At 38.3% G+C, this 20,392-nt stretch overlaps 1 protein-coding gene across 5 annotated transcripts in view; it reads left to right on the forward strand.

Moving 5' to 3' along the window:
• Positions 1-20,392, forward strand: part of CDK8 (cyclin dependent kinase 8) — a 70,778-nt gene that overhangs the window by 24,190 nt on the left and 26,196 nt on the right. For 3 of the 5 annotated variants that reach the window (XM_050332104.1, XM_050332105.1, XM_050332106.1), the window contains exons 3-4: positions 9,645-9,755; positions 12,829-12,969. In XM_050332104.1, coding sequence (XP_050188061.1) covers positions 9,645-9,755; positions 12,829-12,969 — 252 coding nt within the window. Of the gene's footprint in view, positions 1-9,644; positions 9,761-12,828; positions 12,970-20,392 lie in introns of those variants that run through there. The other 2 variants (XM_050332107.1, XM_050332108.1) reach the window with 2 other exon arrangements.

The following is a 20,392-nucleotide window of genomic DNA, read 5'->3' on the forward strand; positions in this document are numbered from 1 at the left end:
ATATCAAATATATTTCTAACAACATATATATGTTGTTAGAAACTAGTGAATAGTTTGATCTGGTTACGGTTTGCAACAAGCTTCCAAAGAAGTACTTGTAAAACCGGTATTCTGAAGTTGAATTGTTTTATGTTCTTATGTTTTGCTGCTGCTTGGGTTTATTGTTATTGAAATGTTTCAACTGAAATTGCTTACTAGAAGGAAATGCACTTAATTTCAGGGGGTGTGTGGGAAGGGAATAGTTTATTTTCAGTCCACATTTCTCAAGAGTGTAAAACTTTACCTGAATTTAATTTTCTTCATTGACGTTAGTACTAGGCTTTCCCACTTTGTCAAATTTCAGTTGACTTTATGATATCAAAAACATTAGTCCTTGAACTGAATGAGGTGAAAGAAATGATGCACAAAGAATATTCTTCAGGAGATACTCTTTCTGTCCAGTGATGAAAGCTGAACCTTCTACTGTTGTAGACATTTACTTTGAACTAAATGAACAGAAAACAGGGTCTTAAATTTTGGGTTCAGTCATTTTGGTGGAATTTTTCCAAATATTGTGATTCAGACTGAATACCTTTAGGAAATGTCAGCTACCATTTCAGAGGGAAGTGGGATTATTTTTTGTCTTTTTGCAGTGATTTACCTAAAAAGACTTGAAGAGTTTGTTCTGCTTAAATTTGGTAGGAGAAACCTGGCTGATGTTAGGGAGAGGTGTCTCTGCTCTAGATGTGACCCTAGCTCACTTTGTCTATTAAGAGAATCATTACCTTGGCTGACAGTCAGGAAGAACTTGGTCTCATTGCGTGGCTTGAGGAGTGTTGTGTGCTCATTCCCTTTGGGCAGCAAGGTCACCAGTAATGATGGAAAAGGAGCAAGCAGCATTAAGGCCTTTCTTTTCTCTGAGCTGCTGCAGCATATGCCTTTTGAAGAGAACAACAGTACAACACAGGACCCACGTGGAACAGGGTTAGTGAGGGAAGGAGGGAAATGTGGTGAAGATACCAAAGGTGCCAAGAAAAGCAGGTATTGAGAGCAAAGAGGGGAGTGGAGCCCAAAAGCAGGTGTAGGGGTAGAAAGAGGAACCTGAAGTAGCGTTTACTGAGCTGTTGTTGAATTTGTTTCTGGTTGTTATTCCAGGCTTGCAACTCCTAATACTGTGGTTGAATTTTCCTCCAGTTGAATTAATAATTCACCATGAACTTGAATCTTTTTCTTGCCATTCTCTTGGTGTTGCTGTTGGGAGTGAACAGATTTTTTTTATCCCCAGAATGGTGTTTTCCATGGTGTTCTGCTAAACAGATTTCCCCCCTTTTCCATCAATTAATATTGTAAAAGGAGCAAAATGAACCTTATATGGTAATGGATCAAATTGAGGATAAGAATCATACTGTTTATGTATGAAATGCTACAGAGTTAACATTTCTACCCTAACATGTGATCTGTACATCTACCTAATACAGTCGTTTCTGTTGTAATTAAAAAGTCAAGGCTGCATGCTAGACTTTGTAACAGTGTGTTCTGGACTACCCCAATCTATATAGGTATGTGAAACAGACTTCGTACCTTTCAGTACTTCCCTGCAGCATGAGAACTTAGACCTAATGTTCAAGAACCTAGCTAGTTTCTTACTAGATTGAAATAAGAGGTTGGGTGTTTTTTTTTCAATCATTTTATGTAAACTGTTTTGTTTAGCTGGTGGAGTTAACAGTTAGTGTGCTATGTGCTAATCAGTTTTTTTTTAATTAACATCAAGATTGTTGAAGAGTTATATATTCTTCCTTATCTTTCCCCATTCATCCATCATGATGAACATTTGTGGATCCTACCTCTTTCAGAACCTTAACCAAACATTTGGCTGCTCATTTCTTTTTCTCTGCAGATCTGTGTGGTGCCTGGGATACTGGGTATCTGTTTTGTGATCTGCAGTTTCACTTCTGAGGATTTAAACAGCCGCTAAAAACTGCATGCTCAGCATGCCAAGAGTTGAATTTGTGTTAGATGGGAGAGCAGAGGGATAGAATGGTGAGAAGATTTGTATAAAAATATGCAAAACGTACAAGCCAAAATGATTGATTCCTCGTCTTCTGATTTAATCACATGGAAGAAAGTCATTAAAGCCTATCCACCTGGAATAGTGCAGCAAATGCTATTTCACAGTTCGCAAAGCAGGAGAATTCTTCAAGGCTGTAGGAAGCTGAAGTAGTTAACCAGGCTTTAAACAGAGCTTCAGGATTTTGGCTTGGGCAGTTTCCTATACAGGAGTCTTAGGTTTTGAACCAACCAAGTGACATTTTTTGTGTTGATTAGCATTTTTCGTTCAGTTTCAGTGGGTTTGCAAGTATTTTTCTTGCATATGCTTCCTTTGGCCAGTGGGGAGTTGCTTGGGTTGGGGTTTTGTTTAGCTTTTTGTTTAGCTGTGGAGGAGTTGTTTGCTTTTTCTTTTTACAGGTCTTCCATGCCGATTTGTTTATTGATGCCTGGTCTGGTTGACAGAAATATCCTGGAAAAGCTCTTGATATAAAACATATAAAACACATAGTCTTTTTATATGATACCATTACTTTTTGACTTGTCTCCAAGGAGGAAGTGCTAGGTGTGGTAGCAGACACTTTCAGTGATGGAAATGCTGAATGTGACAGATCTGGGGTGGACAGTGTTGTTCTCTGGCTGTCTCCTGTCTCTGTACTGTCTGTCAAACACCATATCCAGCTTGTACAAGCTAAAATGACCTAAAGGCTGCCGGTGCCTTGGAGGCATTCATAGGATTTTATGGTTTCCTGTTGTAATAAATGCAGGTTGTTACCCCAAGAGGTGATGTCCTCTGTGTTGGATCTGGTGACAGTGTGACTGTAGACTGTCGATGTTCATCTTCACCAAAAGGAAAATGAGCAGTTTTGTTAGTTTCCTGTTGAGTGAACCAGCTGAGTTGAACCATCTTTTGGCTGCACTGTGGCTTAACATAACTCCTGGGAAAGAGAGAGCCTCTGCAGCAGGCCTGTAAAAGGTGAGAAGGGAGCTGCTGTTCATGAGTGGTCTTGGCTGAGTTGAGCTTGGCAGAGGTGGCTACTCTAGAGGTGAACTGGTCCTCCCCACACACTGGGGCTTCTGTGCCCTGGGTGATAAGAGCATGTCTTTACATGTGATTATCAAGCCTCTTTTCCCTCTGCCAGTGGAAGGGCTGAAGAAGGGTGTAAGGGATCTTTCAGAGCAGGTATGAGGGTGACCAAGGACTCTGCAAGCCTGCAGCAGCCAGAGAGACCCCATAAGGCAGAAGTCAACACCTTCCCTTGGTAAGGAACAAATAACTGTCCCAGTAACTTTATCAACTATGTTACTGGGCTGACAAACAGTATTCTTGAGAGTTTTTGTATATAGAGAAGGTAGCATTACGTTTATTTCTGTGACAGTGAGACTGAGATATTTAGATACTGTGATTAAATATTGTAATTGAAATGTTTTCTGTGAACAGCAGCATCCAGTGTCTGTCTCATCTGGGTTCTTTGTCCATCTCCTTACTTTCAGAGGACCTTTAATAATGCCTCTTCTAATACTCTGAATGTGTTTGGACGTAGGAGGTGCTAACAAATATTGACATACATGTGAGATCACATAGGACTCATTTGTTTTAGAAACTGTGGAAGTTAGAAATATTTTTTTTTTCCTCTTGACATTTTGTGTTGTCAGGCTTCTTTTTTGCATATTTACAACTTAAAAAAAAGTAAAAGAAAAAAATGGACAACCATATGAAATTTTTGCTTTGTCTGAAGAACTGGAGCTTCAGAAATGTATTGTCAGCTTCATAATAAATTCTTAGAGTGAACAATATTATAACTTTCTATTACATTGCCTTTCATTTGAACACTTCTGAAAGGAAAACAGCATGTACTTTGAGCAGCTATTTTGTTTTTTCTTTAGTATTGTGAAATATCTGAACCATGAGAGTATAAAGCTGTAAAATTATGTTGAAGCAAACAGATCTTGAATCTACTGGGTAGCAGCTAAACCAATTTAGGATTTAAGAACTTGTGTAATAAACTTTGGGGTTTCATTTAAATAACATAACAAGTTTAAAGTACTTGAGTAGAGCTCCAGTGTTTGTTAGGAAACCAAGAATAATGATTTGAATGCTTTTTCAGATATTTTTTGTGGCTTAGAACCGGGTGACATCTCTGTAGTCATCATATTCTGCTCCTGCTCTTGTAGACGAGCAAAGTGTACCTTCAAAAATTTAGCAAACTACAAGTTAAACTTGTAAGGAAAAGAAAAATCTCTGAAGGCAGTTCCAGAGTCTCATTGTAGTAATGACTCTATAAATACTATTCAGCCTTTAAGCCAGAATTAATCATGACTGATTCATACCCATTTGTACTTAGGATAATATTATCAGTTAGAATAGGTTTTCTGCTTTCATTTTAAAGAGAGATATAGAGAAATAGACTGTTTGTTCTCTGGCTTTGTTTTGGCAGGCTGTAAGCATTTTGACTTGGCTCGCTGGTCTCCTTTGAACCTTGAGCCTTGCTGGTTTCCTTTGAGCCTTGAAGGCTCTCTCTTCCTCTGGGCATAGGCTTTGTCTTTCTTTGCCCTGTTGCAGTTGGAATTAATGTTACCAGAACTGGCCAGAATTCCACATGATTTTTCAGATAGTGTCTCACTACTGCCTATACTCATGTTGTAGCAGTAATTCCACTGGCATCTTAGCTGTTACAGGATGACTAAATCTTTGTCAGTTGCCTTCCAGTCTGAAAATCGCCTTTCTGTATCAGCTGCAATCTGCTTTCTGTTCCAAGTCCTTGTTTGCCCATTTTTCCGTCTTAAGGCCATGGCATGATTATTAATATATGATGTTTGTTGCTGAATCCGTTGGTAAAACTGATGTGAATCTTTTTGAAGAATGAGGTGATGATTAGAGTTTGAATTTATGCCATTAAATTAACAAAGATAACACAACAGTGAATTTTGTGTAAATGAATGTTTGTTTGATATTGCTGATGACTTTGTGTGTAGCCAACTTTCTGACTGTCCTAAGCTTTGGGAGAAATGTGTTGCGTAGCACTCAAACAAAAGGCTGTGAGGGAAAGGAGCTGCTTATTCTAAAACAGCTAATGTCCTGAGCAGGACATCAGAGAAACTCCTTCTGGGCCAGGTCACCTGGCCAATTGCTTTAACAAATGAGTCTGTGCTTGTTTTATAGAATTATAGAATTGTTTAGGTTTGGAAAGACCTGTATCATCAAGTCGAACCATTAACCCAGCATTGCCAAGTCTACCACTAAACCAGTGGTTTAGCACCATATCTGCATGTCTTTTAGATACCTCCAAGCATGGTGACACAACCACTTCCGTGGGCAGCCTGTTCCACTGCTTGACAAGCCTTTTGGTGAAGAAATTTTTACTGATAACTAATTTAATCCTCTCCGGTGCAACTTGAATTATAGAAGCAAGGTAATATTGCAGCACTACGCAGGTTCACATTCCCCACGGACTGCAAAGATTAGCAAACAAGAGTGAGGTGGAATGGCATTCACAGAATAGCTGGAAATCCTCACTTATGTGAAGAGTTCAGTGTCTTGGCTCATGAGAAGGGCTGTAGTGGTGGAGAGCTTTATGGGAAATGTGGGAATATCACTGGAGGAAGGAGGTCATGTTCATAAAGAATTGTGCTGAGTTCAGCTCATATTTGATGTGAAAGGTAATTGTTGTTAGTGCAAGAAAAGATTGGCTTTAGTCATGCAGCAGTTTGCCAGGCTCCCTTAACACTGCTGTTGATTATTTAATAACATCCTGGCTTACTCCACTTTGTCCTTGTTCGTGAAGCAATTTAACGATTTTATGCATGTTGGGACACTTTCATTTACTGTCCCTCAGCTACCCTATGGCTGTGGAAGGACTATTTCTGCATTTCAAGAGGGAGGTGGGGGAACCTCAGTGCAAGCCCAGGACTTGAACGTAGGAATGCTGTTTCCCTTGCTGGGTCTTGAACAGTATGAAAGCAAGGGGAAGACCAGTCAGGGACAACATGGGCTTCTAACACTCAGGTCAACCCAAATGTATTGGCATCTTCATAATTTGCTGATTTGTATTTCTTTAAAGGTCTTTTGGGTCTTCCTTTTTTAAACAGGGTCAAACTAATAAAAGAAAAACCTTTCTGGTTGAGAGAATAGATCTGAATCATCATGTGATATGCAAATGAAAAGGAAGGCAATTTACTGCGAGCCAGACACATAGTTTTTGTCTGCTTTCTCTTTGTGTTCTATAGAACTGAGCTAGGATAGACACATATGATTAGGTATCAGAGTCATTAGGCCAAAAAAGAGTTTTATCATTAGCAGGCATCATATTGATGATACTGAGACCATGTTTCTTGAGGTCTGCTTTGCCTGAACTGTCTTTATTTGAACTCTGTCAGCTGCTGGACACATATATCGTCTGGTAAGAGAGGCATGTGGCATATGGGCTAGAGAGGCGTGGTTTGTGGAGACTGAGGTTGCTGAAAATGCTTGTTACAGACCGTTTGATGTGTTATGATCTGCATGAGCTCTGTCTGCCCCCCCTTCAGACACTGTTTGCATTTGTCACTCTTGAGTGTTTCAGCCTTTCCAAGACAATGATTCAGGAATCATCTGTCACCACTGCAGCGATCATTTCCTTATTCTGATGTTTTTGCTGATGTATGTTAGCCATCCTATTCACTGGGGTGCCTGTAGCTGTCTGGCTTTGACCAAACCCATCAGGTTTTTTAAGCAGGCTGTGGTTACTGGCTATTTAGCACAAGAGGCAAAGACAGAAACCAGCAATAATGATAAACTGAGTACACAGATGCACAAACAGCTGCCATCAGTGACATTAGAAAAGGCCAGAGCTCCTAAAACATCGGTGATGGGCCACAAAAGGAACTTCTCAGGTGTGTCCTTGAGGAGGGCCAGTGGGAACTTTGTAACTGATGAGAAGGAAAGCAGGTTGCTGTGGATCTTATAGGAGGATAGAGGTTTTATTGGGCATTTTAGAGGGCTGCTGGGATGTTTAGAGATAAAAGGCAAGAAAGGGAGTGGTCAAAGGTGGATGGGAGAGGAAAAAGCAAGGAATGCCGTGAATCTCCAAGTCTGCAGGATTAACTACCTCTACCACAAATGAATGAGAATTATATCTATGTTGCCTCACTATGCAGACAGGAAAGCTTTCTGCTGTAGTACTCAAATCTTTCTCACCTTTGTGAGATATTCTGGACCAGCTTAGCTGACGGGTTCTTGGTGTGCTCTCCAAGCTGAATCACATTTGATGTATAGAGACTAGATTTTTTAGCTAAGTGATAGCTTGCTACCTTTGGAATAAGGAGTAGGACAGACTTAAAATGGGACAGGAAAGGGCAAAAGAGAAAATTAATATTGTTTTCTAGAAGCTCTGACTAGTATCTTCATCTTTCATCAAGGAATAGTCTGTGTCTGGTACAAATATGTCCATCAGACCACAGGAAATCTGATGCTATTTTGGTATGGATGCATAGTTGCTGAACTGTCATGCCATCTTCTGTACAGTTAATTTATCAACATGTTTAACATAAATTTAAGATGTGAATTTATGCCGATTAAGCAAAAATTCTTGGGTTATAAGGACTGGCACAGTGTATCCTTAAACACTGTAACCTCATTCACCATTGAGAGACCTGTCTTTCGTGATGTACTGCATCTGTCTGGCATGCAGTTAGTCTTCTCCATAGCAGCTGGAGGATGCAGTGTTTTGGATTTGTGGCTAAAGTAGTGTTGATAACCCACCAGTGTTTTGGCTATTGCTGACAGTGTTCAGGCTTTCTCTATTTCCCACTCTGCCTCTCTTCCCTTTGGAGACTGCCTAGGCATCAGTCTTCTTGTGGGAAGCTGTGACTGACTGCCGTTGCATTGCTTCTGTTGTTTTGTTGTGGGTTTGTTGCTTCTTTATTTCCTCTTTCCTTCACTTATTAAACTGTCTTATCCTCACTCACAAATTTGCTTGCTTTCCTTTGTTCTTCCACTCACATCTGACTGAGAGGGGTGAGAAAGTGGCTATGTGGGGCTTAGCTGCTGTCTGGGGTTAACTTACCACAGGCAGTTCCCATCTGTAATTGATAAAAATTAGCATATAAGCATTTCTTGGGTTTTCCCATGCTGATCTTAGGCTTTGTAGGAATTAGAAGAATTTAGAGAATTCCATACTTCTTGTGGATCCTGCCTTAAAGTGCCTTGATGTAATGCTTTGACAGATCTTAAGAGTTTTACCATGCTGAAACTACTTCTTTCTGTATTGTTGCTTTATCTCCTCAATTCTGTCTCCCTGTTTGAGCCTCATATTTGAGAGAAAATCTCTGTGGAATATAGGTCCTCTTGCTCAAGAAATGCCACCCGGAAGACTGGTCAGTGAGTAGGGATGGGAGTCTATCTCAAATATAGAAGAGAAGGAAGCAAACGTGGATATTGACTTCTATTTTACTGTCTCAGTAGCTGCTAAAAAGTTACCAATTGTGACAAAGGTATCAGTAGAAAGGAATGAATGTTTTTGTTTCGTCTATTATGTAGAGGGAAAATTACATTTTCTTGAAAATATTCAGTCTCAGAAGTAAAATTGTATATTCAAATCGTAGTTTAAATTGCCATTGTTTTAAAAAAAACCCAAACCCTTAACCACCCCTTTTATTAAAAATGTCATAATTTCTGGCAGACTGAGCTGGAAAGAATTCATCTAGTCTAGGGTAGCCACTCCTGACCATAGTTTGTTTAAAGTTTTTGTTTCCATTTTAACAACTGAATGACTATGATGTGATTTTAGTATGACCGGTAGAGCTCGAATAGGCTGATTCTGTCTGTATTCAGTTGTTGTGTTGTATCTCATCCATCCTTTCCTTTTGTTGGGATTAAAGCTGTAATTTCTGAAGCAGCCTCATAGGCTTAATGGCTCACTGCTGATGAAAGTTCTTCTTGCTGTGTGCCTTCAGTGGGGCTGTCTCTGCTGTTACTGCTCTGCTCAGGAGCTCGGCAGCAGGTCATTGTCTTTGTGCATCTGGGGTAGTTTTCTCTTGAACTAGGAGCTTTTTAATGGGTGGCTTCTGTGAGTGCACTAACTGGTGTAATCTGTGTTGTGGGAGAGAGCTGGAACTTCTGTAGGAAGTGGTGACCTTGTAGATCAGCTGACTCCACCTTACAGACCACATCTTTCTTTAGCTGGCTGCATTGACAGGCTCTAAACAAGTCATCCCATTCAGTCTCAAATGTCTGCAATCAAAACGTGGTGTTTTCAGATAACTGGGAGTCAGGAGAAAATTGAGTACCCAAAATGGCACTGTCGAAGATTACAAACTGTGGGAAAGAGCAGATGTTACAACTGTCTGTTTGCAGAGTTGCCTTGATCCTGGATAATAGTGAAGTTTTACATAGACTTCAACTTTTAGGAAATGAGTAGGAAGTGAATACCCTGAGGGGGTTGTGACCTGCTTTTATCTTTGATTTCAAACTAATGACTAGTTTTTCATGAAAAAATATGTGTTTCTCTGTGACTTACAGATTTCAACTTTTGTTGTTTGTGTTGTAGAGTGTGTAGCAAAGACTGTTAAAAGGACTTTCCAGCCCTTTCCCAACTCTGGATGTGTGGATATAACTGTTGCGGACTTTCTGTCTTTTGCAGTTGCTGCGGGAGCTCAAGCATCCAAATGTCATTTCTCTGCAAAAGGTGTTTCTTTCTCATGCTGACAGGAAGGTGTGGCTTCTCTTTGACTACGCTGAGCATGACCTCTGGGTAAGGTAAATTGTTTGCAGGTACCAGGCTTAGAGTTTTAGCTCCATCAAAGGGACAAGATCAGGGAAGACATCATTTTGAGCACAGTATAGCCTCATACTCCGTGCTTGTTAGAAGCATTTTCAGTACTAAAGCAAAAGCAATGTAAAATGTTGAGTCAACAGAGTACACAGTTTAACCTGTGATCTCTTTAATAAGACAAAAATCTGCAATCAGCTCTCAGTAGCTAGAAATCTAGTTAAATATAGAATAAAACCACCTATTACGGTTGAAGTAGGGTGCAGGAAAATGTAACTGACTATGCAAGTGAATTCCCTTTTGAAAAATGACAAACTTATTTTCTGAATAGGACAGTTCAGAGTTTTAGTTACGCGGATTGTCATCCATGAATACGTGAAGTGAGAGTAGTGCCACTGTATATAAATGAAATTTAATTCATATGTTTCAGTGGGAAGAATTTTTACTCAACTCCTTTGCAGAAATTCTATACATTTGGGAGGAAGGCTGTTTGTTCCTAATTGCAAGATAGAGCTTTAAAATATAAACATGTTGGAGTCAAAGTACTTGTTTTAAGATAGATGCTGTTTTCCTGCATTAACTCAGTATTTTTAAGCTTAATATCCATTTGGAATACTTAAAAATTTAAAGTAGGATTGTGAAAAGTTAAGAATACCGTGCAACTTTGACTTCCCTGAAAAAAAGTGTGTGTACCTCAAATTAACTGACATACAATTTGAGCATTGCTCTCAATGGTACAAATATTGTAATACTAACCTTAAAAGATACTGAGATACAGATCAAAGGGTGCAGTGGAAGCAATTTAGAATGAGATGGACATTTTTATGTATGTGTTCATGTAAGAATTTAACAGTATTAGTCATGAGTTGTTTTTTCCTCAGCATGTAGCTTAGCACAAATCAGAGTAAAACTAGCTTTGAAAGATGGTATTTTTTGTAGGTGGGAATAATTCAGTAGCATTTACCTAAAAATTAATGTGTCAGTTTTCTTTTTGTTAAGCTGAATCAAAGATATTTTCTCCCTGTTACATGTCTTGGAAGTTCTAATACTTGGTATTGAGATTTTGTTACCAAAATAGAGTTAGAGACAAAGAAAGTTACCAAACCGCTGAAATGGTGAGACATTCTAAATACTGATAAACAAAAAACACAACATCTTGAGCAAATGGAGTAAAGTTGGTTTGATTTTTTTTTTGTTTTTTTTGACGTGGAGCAAAAACAAGCACATTCTTTTTTTCACTCTTCCCCTGCTTTTATGATATGCTAAGCTACAGAAGTTTAGCAATGCTCCACCTTTTTTTCTGTTTCAAAATGTGCTGCAAGGCTTGATATTTGTTAGGATGATTGTATTAGTGACCTGTCCTTGTTTGTATTTATAAATTTCCGCATTGCTTCATATTTAACCTAAGTCACTGTAGAAGCATTTCTGTTAATGAAATACTGGTTTGTCTATAAGTAACTTAGGAATGACCCTCAATTTTGACCTTCATGCTTACATGCACATACCTGTATGAATACCAAAGCTCCCCAGTCATACCCGCTCCTGGTTTTTCCCTGTATGTGGATGAGAGAGTTAGTTGCAGTGTCTGGGCTGGCTCTGTACCCCAGACCAAGCCCACCAGTACTGTGAATATTTAGTACAGCAGGTCTCAAGTAAGGCTGGGAAAGGGCTCAGAGTGTATTAGAGCAGGAACAAGAAAGTCAGGGACAGCCATCTGTTTTTCTGCCTGTCTCTGAAGATTCACTTCTCTCTGTCCACTCTGTGAAAAATAACATTAGCTTTGGAGCTGGTGGAAGTGAGAGGCGAAAACTTGTAGCTGAGGGATGCTCATGCACATGGTGCTTGGCTGACTATGCAGGGGCTGTCACCTTTTCATCAATGTTTCTTTCCTCTGTGCAGCTTCGTTTTTATCACTGGCACAGCAGGAATGTGCCTGTTCCTCACAGGAAAGCCAGGCTTGATGCCTGAAGCAAAGGAGGGCAGGCTGTATGGAGCTGGGCTGTGACAAGAGAGGAAAGGCAGTTTCCCAAAGGGTGTTGGGTGTAGTTGGGTTAGCTAACTGGCACCTGGAATATGAGAGATCAGGAAGAGAGGAAGAACACATGATAGAAGTTTGGTGCCATATTTTGGATGGACAAGATCAGGCTGTTTTGGTGATCACACAGGTGAGAGCCATTACAAAAAACAAGTGTGAACGCATTAAGAAGTTTGTTCTAGAAATTGCCTCTCTTTGAAGGAGACAAATGGAAATGGTTACCATGGCCATGACACACCTCACTATTGAAGTTAGTGGCACCTGAGACTCAAGTGCTATGACAACATAATCCTTTTGGACTCCTCATTGTTGCTAGATATCATTGCTTGTGTATACATTTACAATTGCTAAAGGCTTTTTCCATGTCTGGCCTGGTGGCTGACTTTCAGATGGACAGATCTATAGCTTTGCTCTGTCAACAGCTTCTGTTTTGAGAGTACTCTTTTATGGGTATAGTGAATAAAGATTTACATGTTAAAAACTCCCAATACAGTTTGCAAAAATTTCTGTTTGGCATTAGGTCTTGAACATTACACTGTCATTATTACTGTAGGAGGTAAACCTAAAAGTAAAATAGTGTAGGAGGTGATACCCTTGTAACATGTGATGTGATAGACACGATATCAGCATACCTTAGCAAAAAGACTCCACAAACAAAAACATCTCTAAAACCTCCAGGATCAGTGATCTGCAAGGAAAGTAGCTTGGACAGTTGTATTGGTTTTGTATTCCTCATACCAGTGTGCTAGAGTGAGTGAGCAGCTCTGCATGGCTTAGCTGCCTGCTGGGGTTAAACCACAGCAAAAACTGATTTCATTTTTGAGAGATTTTCTTGGGACAGTGATCACTTTACCTAGTACAGTATTAATTTTCTAGTACTTAAGGTACATGGTTCTAGTCTTGAAAATGAATAATAAAGGGCTGGAAAAAAACTAAGAAGTCTCTGTAAGGAATCAGTGGCAATCTTTTTGTGTAAACATTACGCTTTTTTTATTTTCCTTTCTTTTTTCCCCTTTGCAGCATATAATCAAGTTTCACAGGGCTTCTAAAGCAAACAAGAAACCAGTTCAGTTACCTCGAGGAATGGTGAAGTCACTGTTATATCAGATCCTAGATGGTATTCACTACCTGCATGCTAACTGGGTGTTACACAGGGATTTGGTAAGTGGATCCACAATGGGTTTTAGCACTGGGATGATGACTGAGGGCAAGGATTGAGGTTTTTTTTTTTTTTTTTTAAGAAAAATAACTGGGAAGCAAAAACATTTGTGCTAATAAATATGTATTTTTTACACTGCAGTCAAACAGCCTTGATTAGTAGAGTGAATTTAAAAAGCTGGCTGTGATCTGATATGCTTATGAGGGCAAGCGTATCAGATGGCTCTTTTCAGTTTTTGATTTTTCTAAACTAACTATTTTAAAAATGTTCATTTAAATAACAGGCACTTTGAGGTACAGAAAATGCCTCTGGTAGTATCACTACAGGCAAGATAAATAACTAAATGAGGCTTTTGTGTAGGTGGGGGAGAGGATGATTGGCTGTAAGAACTGCTGAAAAAATAAAAATTCTCTAAAATTAAAGTTTTATATAGGAAAGTAGCTTTTGAAGGCCATTATCTTCTCCTAATATTTATAATCTACCAGAAATGTAGCCACGCCAACTTCTGAAGTATTCTGCGAGTAAACTGCTGTTTATCCAAACCACAGTGTAAGCAAAACGTTTTGAACCTGACTTTTTTAATCAGTGAATTCTTTTAAATTGGTGAATCTCACCAATTCTTATATATTTGTCTTTGAAGTATGCCCACAGCTAGCTGGCCTTGTTTTGTGTGTTGTCTTAAAATTGGGTAGTTCTCCTGAGCCAGTTGTCTGTAACTCTTACTCTTAGAAGCAAAGTGAAAAAAAAAAAAAAGTTGCTATCGAAGTATGATACCTACACATGATACTTGTAATTACTGAAATTTCATTTGTGCATGAGAGTATCATTACTTTGACCTTTCATTGCTATGGGTCTGTATTACCAGTGCTATTCTGTTTGGTGCAATAAGTCTGGCTTCCTTATTACTCTTCCAGAGTCACTTTTAGTCTTTGAAATAATTTTAATAGTGTTCCTGGGAAGGTGGTCAAGGACTAGTTATTTGTCTATTTTCATGCCTGATAAATGCTTTTACAGAATGCCAGTATCTCCTTTGAAACAGATGGGAAAAGATTTATCTCTGCTAAACATCGTTTTCAGAACTGAAATACAAAGTAGCTTTGTTTTATTGAAGTGATTGTATGACTGTTGCTTCTAATTTGCTCCTGGTTTTGGGAATGAAACAAAAGCCCCAGCCCTGAGTGGAAAAAGAAAATCAAAAATATTCTGGTGGTTTTGTGATGACTCAAAGTAGTGGAGCAAAATATAATATAGAAACTTATAGTGCATCTTAATACTTAGACAACTTGGTTTGAAAGCAAAACATAATGTCTTCCTTTAATGTTCTGCCTGCAATAGTACTCTCAGTATATTTTTAAGAGGCATACAAAAAGACCTGTTATCAAGAATCAAATTTTTCTGATATCTTGCTATCTACAGTTTCAGAAAATTTATTAACTTAAAACTCAGTTATGCTTAAAAGAAAACCATGCATGTTGTGAACTGGATGGCTCAGGAGATGGGTAATTTATTACAGAGCCTTTCACATCTAGGTCTGTAGCTCAAATACAGTTTAAGCTGGAAACTGCAAAAAACTGTTACCATCTCGTTTTCTGGTCTGTGCGAAATGAGTTGGTGGTCTCAGTCCAGCATGAAGTTTTCTTCCAGCAGAAAATCCACCATCACAATTGGTTCTCTTTTGATAATCTGAGGAAAAGACCAAAAGCTTGAGGCAGAGACTGAGAGGTCTTCCCACCGGAACCTCGGCAAGCTGTGTTGGTGAGAATCCTATAAAAGCTGTACAAGGGCTGCCTGTGCTGCATTGTCTGTGGAAACCTTCAGGCTTGTCCTTTTGAAACTGTCCAGTTTGAGCTGTATTTAGAAGGCACATGTTTCATGCAGGACAGAAGACAGAACTGTACCTACCAATGCCCTCTTCCATTTATTTTACTCCTAGGGTTCCTGGGAGTAACTGGAATAACAAAAAGGATTCTGCCTAGTGTTTTGTCTTAAAAGACAGGGTGGTGCAAAGTAAAGCTTGAAAAGTGGGACTTCGCTAGCACCTATGTTCTGATTCAAAGCAAAATAACTGATGTTAATGCTTAGGTGTGGTGTTCTATTCCAGAATATGTTACTCTTCAGGAATACGTGTGAAATCATCAATTTTAACTCCAGATTGGATGGCTGGACAGATTTACTGTGGGTTTTTTACTGTGCCTTTAAAATTATAGGTGTTGCTGTAGCTTCTAGGTGGTTATATTTTCCTGGGTTACATAAACCCACAGAGCTGCTTAAGTAACATGCTTGCTTTCATGTCATATCCTAGCTATTATAAGAGTGATGGTGCTCGGGGGTGGTAGGAAGCTAAAGAGTATAGTACTTTGGCAGAAAAATCTGTTATTTGCTACTTCTCTCTGATAAACTAAGGATTTTTTTTAAAAGGTATGAGTTATTTATATAATTATCTTCCATCTAAGTGCGATTTTCTGCGTTTGGTTTTCTGTTGGATTTTTTTTTTTTTTAAAGATGTCTTAGTGAAGTTAGCTCTTAGGTAGGTAATGTTCTGGAGTTTGAGATTTTGACTTGTGTAATCAGAAACAAAATATAGCATAAAGCAACTCCTTTTTTGCTAGTGTCCATAAGCCATGCAGTAAAACTCAGTGCCTGAGTTGAAATCAAGGAATCTTAATTCATTTAAGATTTGTATTAAGTGACTGTCCTTCTGTATAAAACAGTAACAATTGTAAGAAGACAGTAATTGTCTATTGTGAATTTTGTATTCATGGTTTGTCTTTAACAAAGAAAATGCCTACAAATCTTTGCAGGAACTTAACTATTTAACTAGTTAACTATTTTTTTTCTTTCTCTGGGTACATGACAGCCAGTTCACCATTTCCATTAGAGCAAGGGAGATGTTGATTGTATTTATTTTTGAATACTGCAGTGCTTCAGTAGTTAGATTTTCCATAAGTCTTTGAAACACACCAGTTTTTCAACAAATAAATGCCAGCCTTTTTAAAATTTCTTACTTGACTTGCATATTCTTCAGCTTTTTTAAATTTCATGGCTTAGAGTAATTGAAAGCAGATAGTTTATTCATGCTCTGATTGTAGCAGGAAGGAAATAAGAATGCTTCATGTAATTACCACAAAGTGCATCAATTACAGTTTTAATAATATTTTGAATTTAGTTATGAAGCGTGCATTTTGCTGACTTCTTTTCCTAATATTTTTTCCACTTTATAATATCCAGCCATTGGACTTTTTCCTTTACTCCAAGTTCTTATTCTACACTAAAAAGAAGCATAGGCAGAAGATTAGCCATAGATCCGTTTTCGTCAATCTGCAACTTCAACAGCAAGGGAAAAGAGAGGATGCATTTTACAGTATGCATGGAAGGTTTTTGCAAGTAATGGGCTCTAAACAGCAGTCCCTTTGCATGGTACAGTAACTTTTGCAACATGCCTGTTAGTATTTGAAAGTGCGTTTTTATTTAATGTTATTTTGTAATATTCCTGTCTACACAGCCAAAATCCAGTCTCAGCTAAGAGATGAGCAACCCTCCACTGCATGTGGGGTCAGTGACAATAAGATTAGCCTGCAATTTACATTAATAATAGAATTTGCATCTAAACTATTTGAAGTACTTCCGTGGTGCAGCAGTGCTTAAAAGCATACCACCACCACCCCAAAAAAGACTCCAAACAAAAAACCACAGAGGAAGTCTCACAGGTCTTACTTAGAATACTGCAGCTAGGACGTTAGGTTAAAATTATTTTTGTTTCTAAATCTTCAGACTATTCTCTGGCCCATTTTTTTGTGTGGTGTGTGAGTGGGTGTTGAACAGATGAATTGCCACTTGGCAAGCCAGGTGTGGAAGAGGGGTTAACACAGTGTTGGGCTCCTGCTTCCCATTCCCCTGGGAGCTTTTACCCTGGCAGTTTACCATTATCCCCATTACGATTACTTTAGAAATACAGGAATGCCCTTTGGTTCTGCTGTAGAGCTTCCAAAGCTGCGGTCATTTGAAGGAATGAACCTAAATGTTAAAAAGAAGTAAGATTTAATAGGAAAAGCTCTGCACATTACTGGAAAGAAGTTCGCAGCTTTTAAAAGCAGGGTGGTTTCCTACTCTGTTAAAATATATCAACAGGTAATAGACATTGTTTCCTGAAAGGCGTTAGGATGACTTAGTAGTGATTTTCTTTCAGAGGAGGAAAAAAAAAAAAAAAGCTCAGTCCAAGCCCAATCACTCTTTTGGTTTTCAGGTGTTACATTTCCCAGGATTTTTGTTTGCGAGGTGTTTTTCATTAGGTGTGTGCTTTCATGAGATCACAAAAGAACAGTGTGTTTGGCAGAACCTTGTTTTCTTGCATATGCTTACAATTACAAGTTTTTCTCTTGAGTTGTAGTTTACTATAATTCTAAAAATTCTATAGTTAATATAATATTTTTCTAGTGTTTCTTAATGCTTCTATTTACAGGGAGCATGACTACTCCCTTGTCTGCCTTTCTTATTATTTTATTTGTCTTAGAATAAACGTTCAAACCAGTAACTAATCAAAATGTAGAAATGATCAAAGGAGATTGCAAAACTTAAGTATTTGGTGCTTGTGCCAGTGATTAAAAAAAAAAAAGAGAAACTACCAAAAAAAAATGGAAACAACCCCCAAAAAACCGAAAGAAAACAGCCTCTTAGGTCAAATTTTTGACTGAGTAATGTCTGTCAACTTTGTAGAAATGCAGATTTAAAAGTAGAGCATATTGCTGCAGTACTACCAGCCTTCCAGTTAGAAAAGTAGGGAGAGGAATTTGTGTAGAGATCTTTGAGTTCACCATAGGGAAACCTATAGAGATACATAACATAATGTGCTTCATATTCATATATGCAAATTGTTGTGAGGCCGCTCCCTTTGAAAGGTCATAGTCTTAAGGAAGGGGGAAAAAAGCAAATGTCACTGCAGTCTTCAAGGAGGACCTGGGAAATGACATGCAAGTCAGTCACTTTTGCCTTGATCATTGGGAAGGTGATGAGTCAAATCCTCCTGGAAGGCATTTGGAAACATCTGAAAGATATAAAGGTGATTGGGAGTAGTTGACATGGATTTTTATGAAGGGGAAATCGTGCTTAGCCAACCCGAAAGCCTTCAGTGACTATCTTGATGGATGGGGATAACAGTAGTGGATGTTGCTTCCTTTAGTAAGGCCTTCAACTCTACATCCCATACATCCTTGTAGACAAATTAACAAAGTACAGACTAGGAAGTGCACAGTGAAGTGAACTGAGAACTGGCTGAGTTGATGGACTCAAAGGATTGTGATCAATGCCATGAAGTTGAGCTGGACACCAGTCACTAGAGGAGTGTCCCAAGGGTTGATGCTGAGACTAGTGCTGTTTAACATCATCCTTATTAATGTGAACAAAGAGAGAAAGCACACCCTCAACAAGCAGGTAGATAATATCCAGAGGTGCATTCCAACCTCAACCATTCTGTGAATGTGTTATGTCTTCATAATTCGATCTGTCTTTAAAAATTACTGTTTTTTTGAAGTCTAAAATCCAGCTCATGACAAATAATGGAAGAGAAGCCAAGGGGATAGGGAGCTATGAGGAAACAGGTGTAAGATGAATGTGAAAGATCAAACAGCTCATATGGAATAGGTAACAATGTGAAGAATGCAGTGAAATACAAAACCTTCGCAGCAAAGTAGGACATTTTTGCAATGTATCTTGACTGCAGTATGATAAGGGGGAGGATGTGGTGCCATTTTGTTTTCCAGGGGTAAAAAGGTGACATATCACCAGAAGTTTTTTTTGGAAGCTATGTGGTCAGAAAATGAAAGATATACTTCTACTGGATCATCAGTTGTTACAGACTTTGGTGTGAAACACTTTTGTAATGGTAGTGTCTCTAGAAAGAGCTACCTGAACCTAAAGAAATTTAAAAAATTGTCAATTCTATAGGATTAAAGTGTTACAGAGATTTGTATTTTTAGACCTCTCTTGGTCCTGTATCTTTTATTCTTAGTTGGAGGTGCTAAGTACTGGAATCCAATGGAAAATATAAATGAAAATACAATATTTAGTCTACTCCTCCAGTTGTATTTGGGTCTTCACTGCTTCCTGGTGCTTTTGTAAATTGTCAATCTTTAAAGATACAAGTGAAAAGTTTTGGCTTTGTTTTTTTTTAATTCACAGGGCACATCCATTCAATTCTTAAATATGAATGTAATCTTCCATAGCTTTTTATAGAATAATTATCTTTAACCTTAGATCTCTTTTAAGAAAATGGTGATGCCTAATTTTCACCCCAACAGGCGTAGGAAACTGCTCAGAGGAAGGCCATTGAACAAGTTTTAAGTAAGGATAGTGGAAGGATACTATATACTCAAAGATTTATATAATTTGTTAAATCAACAGAAAAAGTTTTTATCCAAGCAACTGGTGTTGATAACTATTTTACCACACAGTGCTGTTAGTTTCAAATTAATAGCAAGATGAAGTGCTGAATAGGGGAATGTTTGGTAGATATCTTTCTGATTTCCAAGGGAAGAGCTCATTTATTAACTTGATTCAAATGAAAGGAAAGTGCAAGGGAAGGTCAGAAATCTCTATTTCAGGTACGGGTTTTTCAAATCCACTTCTGTTAGACTACTGCTTTTGTTCAAAACCCCATTTACTTGATTGTCAAGTCCAACCTTATCTGTAATTTTTTGTAGCCTTTCGTTATCTACTGCAGGTGTTTCCAAAAGCTCTGACTATATCACTTTGTCTGGACTACTGACTTACGCTTTATCTGGTGGAACCTAAATTTAGTTTTTCTGCTTTTTAACTCAGTATTTCTTTTCCATAGACCATTCTCAAAATAATTAACTCGCTGTGGTGATAAAACTGAAGTCTCACAACCTTTATGTTTACAGTTGGCAATAATAGTGGCAACTGTTTTCTGCTCTACTAATGAATTTGTCTTGTTTTGAAACTACAGTTAATATAATCCTTGTCCGAAGTTTATAGGGGAGGTCAGGGTGGAACAATATATGTGTTATAAGAGGAGCTTTGCTCATTTACCAAGCCAATAATGTGACCAAACCTAGGCAGAATTACTCTGAGACTGTTATTGCCTGGAGGCAAGTATAGTTTCTGATTTTGGAGTTCTGTAATCATTGTAAACTTCTATTGAACTGCCACCACATGTCTTAGGGACATACAGGTGCAACATGGATTAGTATTTGTAGACATGAAGTTGCATTACATGATTATTGATGTTTTAGTGATATATTTTCGGCCTTATCTGCTATAGAACTGTCAGACACAAGAAGCAATGGAAGCAAACTATTTTTTTCCTGACATTTCTATATTATTGTAAATCAGGTAATTTTAAACATTAATCTTGGACCGGCAGTGAAGAACTATTGCAAAAGGGGAACTGCAAATTTGAATCTTAAAGTA

The sequence above is a fragment of the Myiozetetes cayanensis genome, unplaced genomic scaffold (genome assembly GCF_022539395.1).
Source record: "Myiozetetes cayanensis isolate MyiCay16 unplaced genomic scaffold, myiCay2020 scf5-8, whole genome shotgun sequence".
NCBI lineage: Eukaryota > Metazoa > Chordata > Aves > Passeriformes > Tyrannidae > Myiozetetes > Myiozetetes cayanensis.